Source organism: Achroia grisella, unplaced genomic scaffold (assembly GCF_030625045.1).
Source record: "Achroia grisella isolate CSIRO2021 unplaced genomic scaffold, CSIRO_AGI_Agris_v1 utg4502, whole genome shotgun sequence".
Taxonomy (NCBI): domain Eukaryota; kingdom Metazoa; phylum Arthropoda; class Insecta; order Lepidoptera; family Pyralidae; genus Achroia; species Achroia grisella.
This window is the reverse complement of record NW_026712863.1, coordinates 149803-160707: the sequence shown is the minus strand read 5'-3', so window position 1 is coordinate 160707 and position 10905 is coordinate 149803. Positions and strand designations below refer to the sequence as shown.

Here is a 10905-nt window from a genome sequence, read left to right as displayed (position 1 = left end):
GATTTACCATCAGCTTGTGTGCCTTAACAAAAAATAACAATCTGTTTTATGTAGCCTTTGTAGATGAAGTACAGTGTAGTGACAGTACAGTACAAGAACGACATCAAGTCAATCACTCGTCTGTGAATTTGGTGGAGAAATATGGCATACTCAGTAACAGGATATCGTTCCATATAGGAAATATATTTTTTTGTCACATGTGAAATGGATATACTAAAAAAATATGAAAATGTAAAGACTAAACTTTTTAAATTGTTTATCCTTCTCGAGACTTCAAACTTATATTCGTAACTTAATGAATACTACCATATTATATATACCAGAAAACAATCTTCAAACAGCATTGTCTTTCTTAATTATTTATCAAATGGACGTGCTTGTTTGTTTTATAAATTACAGCGTCAAAATCATTATTACTACGGATCGAATCGTAGAATAATAGTAATAAAAACAAAATGAATTCGAAGGAAAAATAATTACCGAGAATTGACCTTTCCAATTCTCTCCATTCCGTAAAAGCAAAATTATTTCTAAAACCTTTGGAAGATTTTTGAGACCACTTTTTGTATTTGTACCTTACAAAAAGTCAGGATTAAAGTGGGAAATTCTTTTAAACACAGACGGGTCTGTGCTGGTATTTAAGTTTCTTTCAAATTGAAACTATTTAAATATGTACAATAAATTTGGGAGATAGCCACGAGTTTTCTAAATTACAAAAAGGAATATATGAAAACATACATAAATGTGGTTAGCAAAGCAAAGAAAAATGCAATTAATTTAGAAAGTCATAGTGCTAAAAACTTAACGAAAGAACTATGGAATATAGTAAATAAAACTAAGTATAAAATCCCTAAGGCATTAAATGAAATATTCTTTTAAAATTAAATGTTGAAAAAATAGATGATGAAATAATAAACACTTTTTCTCAATAATAAAATTAAGAAATAATAGGCATTTCGGTATAGGTAATGTGACCATTTATTCTTCGACTCAAAACGGGACACAATTAACAGACAGCCAATGAAAAAAACTCTTTTTTAAAATTATCTATTCAAAAAAAGTTATCAATTAAGAAATATATCCGATAAATATAATTAAACATTTTGTTTATTCATAGATAGTTTATATTTATCTGATAAAAATAAAATGTTTTGTTATCGGAGGAACAAATTTGACTTTTTAAGAAGTATTTAAGTAAGAATGACACTCTTGGCACATTTTTTTTATACTCACCTTAATTACCAACAACTAACAACCGGCTCGTCTACCCAAAATTTCGCACCGTTACCGAAAACGGGACAATTTTGCGTCCCAGAGTCCGTTTCGGGGACACCGGGACTCGTAATTATAAAAAGGGACTGTCCCGTTCATTACGGGACGTCTGGTCACATTAGGTATAGGGCGCCGCGGCGGCGCCATGTGGGAGCGGTGCGATAAAACGTTGACGCGAACCTGTCCGAGCGAATGGCAGCCGCCCTCATATGTCTCAATGTTTTGTTTTATTGTTCATAAAAAATACCATTATTATTTTTACGTACATTTGTCTTGTGTTATATTCATCGATTCTAACCTATAAGGTTGCGATTTATGCTACGAAATTTATAGCTTTCCTTAATTATACTTATATATTTGTGATTATATTATTATTACATTATTTTAGTAAATACGTATGGTATAGACAATAGTTTAAACCAAAAATTAATAACAATTTTAGTATAGTTATAAGTAGGAATGTATAGTTAACTCGAGAATGAGAACTCATTGGTAACAAATTGTTTTCTTGAGAATTCAATAGATAACAGTCAATTTGTTACATAATCGTCTTTACGAACTATAACGTGTCAATACGAAGTTTCAGATATTAAATAATGTATATGTTGATAGAGAACAATTCCGTATTTGCTTAACATATGTTATTACTATCCACAAATCACAAGGCCTTAGTTTTAGCAGTTCTCTTCTCAACATAGCCTCCTCTATATTTAATAAAGGGCAGGTTTACGTTGGACTCTCCAGAGTTAAAACCTTAGATGGAGTACGTCTTAACAATTTAGATCCAAGTTGTGGTGCAGGCATTTGAAAACTCAATGGGTGTTACAGGGTGTTATTCCCTGTAGCTCTGTTGTAGAGTACAACCATCTGTGGACGTTATACCGCCCCGATTTGCCCAAAAATTCCTGATACTGAATTGGCATTGCACTTGAACATTTAAAAGTTACAAGAAAATATAGAAAATAACACCAAAAAAGACAATTATACCCCGTAAATATACGAAAATACAGTAATTTATCAAAAATAATTTGGTATTAATTTAGTTATAAATAAGTACCTCGTATAATTTATGTACAAAAAGTAATGATATCCCATCAAAAACATAAATGTGAAATGATAGCCGAGTTTAATATTATGATAAATGCCTTGATTGTTGACTTCTACGACAAGAGATGAGATGGGTGCCAAGTTCAATGGTCTGTCCTGAAATGTAGTTATAACAATATAAAATATCATTTCTTCTTATAACTTAGGATAATATACTGTAGCCTAAGGTCTAACTTGGCTAGTTTTCATATACGAAATATACTGTAGCCTTCGCAAGTTCTAAACATGTTACTTGTCGGTTCCTATTTTAATATTAATAGTAACTAGCAATCGAAAGTAATAATTGGTATATGAGAACTAACCAAGTCAGACCTTAGGCTACAGTATATTATCCTAAGTTATAGGAAGAAATGATATTTTATATTGTTATAACTACATTTCAGGACAGACCATTGAACTTGGCACCCATTTAGATCTCATCTCTTTTGTCGTAGAAGTCAACAATCAAGGCATATATCATAATATTAAACTCGGCTATCATTTCACATTTATGTTTTTGATGGGATAATGATAATACAATAAAGATCTTAGTTGAAACTAGTACCGTGATATTTATGTCACAACTTAAAGATGTAAATATAGTAAAAGCTAGCTGGAATCTAAGATGTCATGTGGTTACATGGATGGTATATCAATTACAATCTTTAAAGATTATATAGATTTCTTAACAAAAATTTATTTACCTTTTTTAACCAAAGCTATGGAAACGGATCTTCCTTGAACAACTGAAAATAGCTAAAGTAATAGTAATTTGTTCCTAAAACTTATAGACCATACAATTATTGCTTACAATCTCGAAATCGATCTTTTAGGACACTAAAACATAATAAAATAGCTTTGGGTACTGGAAGAGTAGGAACTAGAGACCTAATTGATACACTAATAGATCAAGTTTTTACTGTCAAGTTATATGACGAATAAAAAGTAGCAACAATTTTTTTGGACTTCTGTTCTGCGTTTGATGACTTCGACCATAGTATTTTTTGTCAATCCTTGAATATTACGGGATCCGCCGTACTTAGTTTTTTTTTTGGGGATGATAATGGAATGGTGCACCCGCCAGCGCTAACGGTTTACGCTGGCGGGGCACCAGTGGAGGATGATAAGACGAACATGAGGTCAGGTCAGTTAGCCCATCGTGACAAATTCACCAAGAATTTAACACGATGGTTCCCAGGGAGAACCGCGTGGAGGTCGATCTGACATGGTACATTGCTAGCAATGGGGTTATCAATCCACATTACTAACAATCTCCTTCCCCCACATCGTACTTAGTTAAAACTCTTTGAATCATTGATCATACCAAACAATTTGTGGAAGTTTAATAATTAAATTAGTCAATGGGTGTAAAACAATACCTAAGTCTAAAATCGAGCATATGTACCACAGAGATGTACCACAAGGAGTCTGGGACCAATTTTGTTTTGTTTTGATAATTCGAAATAAAATTCGTTATTTTTGGCGTGAAGAGTTTATTTTTGGTCTTTTTCAACAATAATATATTTTTTAAATAGAAAACAAGATAAATTATTATTTTGCAGAATATAATATGATACTGCCAATTGCGTAGTTGTCCTGTATAACAGTCTATTTATATAGTAAGTAGTTCATGATTTATCATTTTAAATCTAATTCTGATATGCCTTCTGTAATCGCCAACATTCGATAAGGTGAAGACTATCAACAAAATAGTAACTTAAAATTTGGCAAAATTATAAATCAATTGTATAAAAAAAAGTACTATTTACAGGTATTTCTTATAAGTGCAAGTTTTCACTAATAAACAGGTTTGTTTTAATAACGCGTACTTGAATTAAGTGTTTAACTTTAATTACCTTGTAAACGAATTAATTGACGTAACTAGGTGGAAACACAAATACTTATACACTGCTCAGTATTGTCCAACACACGCCAAAAAAACAATAGCAACAAAAATATTTATAAAAGGTTATTGCATTCAGATTGTGGCCTATTGCATGACCCATTTTACATTAGTTCAGCTAGTATTTTCATAGCAAATCAGCATAATGTATCTAAAATATCAGTACCATAACTAAAATTATAATTTAATTAAAATAATTATATGCAATAATGAATAAGTAATACTCTTACTTAATAATTAATGTTTATGAATTTATGTTAACACAAATAAGTACTTCGTGACAAAGTGGATTCACTATTATAACAAAAATTTGGATTACTCAATAGGTTGGCATCCTAAAGAAATACCTGTAAAATATACGCCTAAAGTATATGTCTAATACAATTTACAACAGGGCTTTTGAGAAAATCAGTCGAGTTTATATCTTGCCTCCAATAGACTGTACTTATGAAATAGCAAAAATCTTTATTGTTTTCAACCTTTTGACAACATCACATATACAATTATCACCAATAAGGTCAGAAGTCTCTCATATATTTGCTATTTTCATTTAATTATAAAAATATAGTAGTACTCTGTAACGTATAATAAAATTATACATTTTTAACAATCTAATGGGTATACAGTAAATGAGCAATATTATATTAACACGGCTGACATTCTAAAGTGGCCCGGAAATACTTATGATTCGTTTTGTAAGAAGCGTATAAATTAAAGTACTATTAATTATCACAATTTTTCACACTATGAATGTAAAGCAACAAAATTATAATAGGTACAATTTAATAAGATTTTTCGTTATCATTATCACCCAAACAGCTTATCAATCTCAGTTGGCAAGTATTTATTTATTGTTGATATATTTTCAGTAGTTATCGAGTCCAAAAAATGTTCCAAGATTTTCTTCCTTTCATCTCAATTTCCACAAGATTACATTGAGATCTAGAAAATCTCATCTAATTTAGCTATGAAATAATCATGAAACTATACATATCACAGATATACGCAGTGTCAGTCCGTCACTTTCGACGTTCACCACTTATAGAGAATAATTTTCATATTTTGTACATAAGTGATAAGATTAATTTGCACAGATATTTTTTTAAACAACGCAATTTGTAGCCATTGCTATTACTTCATTTTAACTTTCATTTTCATCTATATTTTTACTAATCTATGTGGAAAATATTAATACATTATTAACAATTGTTACATTGTCGTACGTTGGTCAATTCAAATAACTAATAAAATATATCGTTGCATTTAACTTACATACACTTCCTTTTGCAATCATTTTGTAATAAGCCAGGTCTAGGGAACAAGGATCATATAAAACTTTATCCCTTGGAAATAGCCTAAAGGTCTTTAATATACAAAATTAATGTAGAAAGTGTATAGAAAAAATTAATGTTTTCCAATTCGTTCTCTAACAAATTACATTTATACTAAGCACTATTGTTACAAAATTGATCTGTAAACATATTCTTTCATGAGATTTTGTGATGTTTGTAGTTAAAAATCAGTTAGCACATTTACGGTAACTAATCAGAGATCACACACTTTAGTATTGCAGAAGGATTTACAAATTAAATACATAAGCAGGTCACGAAAGTAAATAAACCATTAAAACGTTGGCCATGTACGAAAATCAGCACTATTAAGACGCGACCAAAAACTCTTCACTTGACATCCCTAATACTTTTAGTCCCCCCCTCCCCCCTCCCCAGAGAGCAAAATTGAGTTTTAAATAATGGAAATTATTGGCTCTCTAACATAAATAGTCCAGACAAAGCAATGACCCATATCTGCAAGCCGTAACAGTATAGTTCATTCCCCTGCCTTGTTAAAAGTCACAGTTTATTCAAAATTTTATTAAAAAAAAGACGTTACTAATTCTTCGTATTTAGATTTGGTGGGCTACCCATTTGTTCACGAGGGTAATGTAGAAAATCTGACTTGTGAACAAGAAAAATTAACTATAAAATATATTTATTTCTTCTTTATTCTCTAAAGTTCTAAACCAATCCCACCAGAATCATCATACTAGTTATGCCAAAACTGTGACAAAAACCGCTTTTAGATTTAACAAAAAAATAATTGTTAAAACTATTAAACCGAATCATCACTATAAGTTAACTTATGTTAAATTATATACAGATATTACTATAATCATTCACACAAACGAACAATTTACATCAGTCATCTAATTTATTTTCCAAAGTTAACTTATAGGATATACACAGTTACAATAAATACGGCTTGAAGTAATTGGACATTATCTCAAGCGGCTAGAAACAATGTCCTTGACGCTGCAATGAACATACGAATTGTTAAATGTTATTTGTTTGAGCTAGACTTATAAATCTACCCATATAACGGAATGCAGTGTTTTTAGTAAGAGTAAAATTAAAATTGCGCTAGCTCAAGTATATTCATAATATGGGTAGAAAGTACATATTTATATATATAGATATATATAGCAAGTCTACCACAATTTATGTTAAGATCTTGGACAAATTTAGGTAGACTTTGTTCGTATTCAGATTCAGATAAATATTTTATGTTTTAACAATGGAGGAATCCACACACAGTATCCAATATGGACAAAGAGCGCAAATATCCTTTTTAAGTCCCAATGTTTTATATACACTTTAAAAAAGTAACCCTATTCAGGGTCAAAAGTCTTATTTCACGATAACTATTTACACGCACATTTTGTTACAATAAATTCATTACACTTTTTACAAATAAAGTTTGTTTTTGTTGTTTATAATTTTATTACTTTCACCAGTCAGCAAGTCCAGATAGATGTAGAGGGCACAGAGTGTGTGCGAGTGAACACTGCGGCAACACGGCGTTACTTGTCGGCCGAGTCGTCTTCGTCAGGGCGCGCCACATACAGCGCCGGGTCGATCACCTTTGGAATAGGCTTGATCTCCGTGCCCAACTCCTGCTCTATACGGTGCAGTGCAAATCGATCCTCGTATGTGATTAGATTGATCGCAATACCTAAGTGGCCGAACCGCCCAGAGCGACCAATGCGATGGAGATAAGTCTCTGCCATACGAGGGAAATCGAAGTTAATAACGACATTGACGGCCTGCACATCTATACCTCTAGTGAACAAATCAGAGCACACTAAGTTACGGCACAGCCCTGCGCGAAAATCATGGAAGACGCGATTGCGATGTGCCTGCGCCATGCGCGCATGTATATAATAACAACAATATCCCAACTCTGTTATTTTCTTCGCAAGTAATTCTACACGCTGAGTGGAATTGCAGAATATTATAGACTGGTTAATTTGTAACTGAAACAATACAATAGCAAAACATAAATACAACTCATTATACTTGTAATGCTAATTTTAAATGTTAATAGTATTAATTACTGTCTGTAATGAATAATTTTAATAGTAAAAAATTTTTATTTACCTTTGAAAAAAGTGTATTTAAGCAGTGAACTTTTTGTCTCTCTTGTACAAATGCATAATATTGTGTGACACCTTTCAATGTTAACTCCTCCATGAGATTAATCTCATAAGGTTCTCTCAAGTGCTTTTCCATAAATTGTTTCACACTTAGTGGAAAAGTGGCAGAGAACAGCAATATCTGGCGTTCTTTGGGTAACCTAAACACAAATAAGACAAAAATATATAATAGACAAATTTTATTAAACTAAATTATCCACTTTTTTTAGTATATAATATAAATCCAAAAAGTTAAGAATAGGTACATACCGTGAGATGACCATGTCCAACATGCCTTTAAAGTCTTGAGAAAGGAGTTTATCAGCCTCATCTAGAACCAACATTCTGCAGTGGTCCATTTTAGCAACCTGTTTATCCATGAGATCAATCATACGACCTGGCGTAGCAATTATAACTTGAACTGAAAAAAACAATTTTAGCATATATAAAATTCAGTTTTATACAGTATACAACACTTTAGTGATGAAGAATAGTGAGAATTTAGTGGTCAGACAGTTCAGACAAATGATGAAAGCAACATTACAAAGGTAGACTTTGTAGTAAATTATCTATTTGTGTACCTTTGTATAACCTAGTTCTGCCAACAAGCATCTTCTTCTGCAAGTTGTGTTCAGGTTTTATGGGTAAGATACAGAAGTGAAATTACAGGGTACAAAGGCAGAACAACTTTGAAATTGCAATTGACAATGGTACCATGAGTGTCATAGCAGGCAATACAAAATAAATTTAAAGACGAAAGTTAAACAATTCAAATATATATTCTAATAATTTGTGACCTGTGTTGTGGCAAACATAAACACAAATCTATGTACTATTAAGTTCCATTTTCAATGGTTTTGTTCAGGTTGTAAATTGTATGAAATAACATCTCACCATTTTGATATATACGCATAATATCATCTCTGAGGTTGGTGCCTCCTGTAGTAACCATTACGCGAATGTCTGTGTGCTTTGCCAGTTCAATGCAAATTTGTGATGTTTGAAGTGCTAACTCCCTTGTTGGTACAACAATTAAAGCTTGTATTACATCTTTTTTAGGATCAACCTACAAAAAAAAAAATATTTTGCCTTTAAAAAAAGCAAGGTAATCTATCTATTTAGATAAGACAAACAGCTATGTCAGAATTGTTTTTTATCACTTATAGAAAGTGAAGGGGAATCCAAAAATATCATCATTTTTATTAAGACTTTATATTATTCATAAAATGTATAGTGCTTATAAGAATACTCGAAATACAAATAATCATTCATTTAGAAAATATGTAAAATTTATATCTAAACCATAAATAACAACCATATATTGTTCATAATAGGATTAATCTCATTTAACATAACAACTATATTGCAAGTAAATATTAACAGACTAATAGTTTAATCAGGGCTTTATACAAAATTGTTATGATGATAAAGTGTTGTATTTGCTTTGTGCTGTATGTTTAAACTCAAAATTTTATATAAAAAATATGTCAGAAAGTTATATGGAAACATTTTAAGACTTTTTTTCCCTGAATAATACAAACTTGTTAGTCATAAGTTGAATTATGCATTATCCACATTTGAAGTATATAATTATTGTGTGATTTGAAAGAAGTTATATATATATTTATAATAAAAACATGAATATTTCATTATTAAATTATAGTTTTATATTATTAAATTGAACATTTAAAAAATAATTATTACAAAATATTTTAGAATATTACCTGCTCTAAAACTGGAATACAATATGCACCAGTTTTGCCAGTTCCATTTTTGGCTCTTGCAAGTACATCTTTACCACTAAGTGCAATTGGGATTGAAGCCTCTTGAATAGGGGAAGGTTTCTCCCAACCCTTTTCAAAAATACCCATCAGCAATTCTCTTTTTAAACAAAATTCCTCAAACTCATTACCTCTAGTATCTGTCACATCCTAAACAGTAAAAAAAATGTTACTATAATATGTAACACATTCATATAATTAAAATAAAAACTGAGGGTACTTCATAAACTTACACTGGTTTTTATTCTTCTGTCTTTTGGGGGTATTTTTAATTTTGATTTCCAACCGATGTCGTCGATAGTTTTATCGACATCTCTGTAAAAAAGAATGCATAAGCTTAATAGATATCCATGTATAATTGCGTTTCATAATTATAACAATAAATTAATCAAAATAAACATACCCCTTGTTCTGATTAGATAAACTATTTCCGACGTGATTAGTTGAACTAATTCTATTTTCGGTCATCATTTTGCCAAACAATCCCACTAGGGATGACTAAAATTAGAAACTTAATCACAAAACTGTGTCCAACACTAAACAAATTTTAGAATAAATCACTGTCCGATTCATAGGCTACTATGAAATTATCACGTTCACCAAATTAGTCCGGGAATCTGAAACAAATTAATCATTAATATTGTCAACAATAGGCCTAATGTAGAATAAATACATGAGACGCGTCAACAAGAACATATACAATAATAACTGTGTATATATAAATATCTAAACGGATATTACGTTGTCGAGTGAATTAATTGTAAACTATAAATAATTGTTTAGCGTTACAATAAATTTACGAATTAAAGTTTACTCAATTTAATTATATATAATCATTTAAGATTGAAAAGATTACTTAGGATGATATTCATTGATTTTAGTTCCAACTTTAATGGCCGCCTAAAAATTATTGATAAATGTAACAGTGAACAATATGATTTAATATTATAACTACTTTGGTTTTAGATACTTCTATAGTAATTTAGAGACAAGGGTTAATGCAAAAATATAAATTACTTATCAAACGAATAGTAATTACCTTGATAAAACTTTAAAAAAGACGATACCCGTACGCGTTAGTAGACGACGACATCACAAAGTAAGCAAAGACAAAAAACTGTTTTTTTAAGCGAAGCCTATTCTATGATGACTACTATACACTTACAGTTCATTGTGCCAATAATCGAAACGTATTGTAACTGAAGTTGTCAATATTTTGTACACAAGTAAGTTAGTAATTAAAAATGAATGATATAATTAAAAAGACCTATGTATAATATTTTTTTGATAAATTATACCTACCTAACGTATGCTTTGTATGCGATATAATAGTTTTTATGATTTAATTAAATTTAACTTAAAGCTATTCGTTTTTGTGTATGTGTTGTGTATTA

At 30.6% G+C, this 10905-nt stretch overlaps 1 protein-coding gene across 1 annotated transcript; it reads right to left on the bottom strand.

The window, feature by feature from the left end:
• Positions 1–4091: 4091 nt before the first annotated feature.
• Positions 4092–10638, bottom strand: LOC131845048 (ATP-dependent RNA helicase me31b). Its single transcript, XM_059194060.1, has 8 exons — positions 10551–10638; positions 9915–10128; positions 9745–9826; positions 9455–9661; positions 8625–8796; positions 8001–8151; positions 7696–7891; positions 4092–7571 (listed from the first exon to the last, which is right to left on the bottom strand). Exons 2-8 carry the CDS (start codon positions 9980–9982, stop codon positions 7119–7121), a joined length of 1329 nt encoding a protein of 442 aa, XP_059050043.1. The 5' UTR covers positions 9983–10128; positions 10551–10638; the 3' UTR covers positions 4092–7118.
• Positions 10639–10905: the final 267 nt, after the last annotated feature.

Coding starts and splice junctions, on each gene's coding strand:
- LOC131845048 (XM_059194060.1), bottom strand. CDS start 9,982: ATGATGACCGAAAATAGAATTAGTTCAACTAATCACGTCGGAAATAGT. Junction 9,827..9,914: donor TTATCTAATCAGAACAAGGG/GTATGTTTATTT, acceptor TCTTTTTTACAG/AGATGTCGATAAAACTATCG. Junction 9,662..9,744: donor ACAGAAGAATAAAAACCAGT/GTAAGTTTATGA, acceptor TTTACTGTTTAG/GATGTGACAGATACTAGAGG.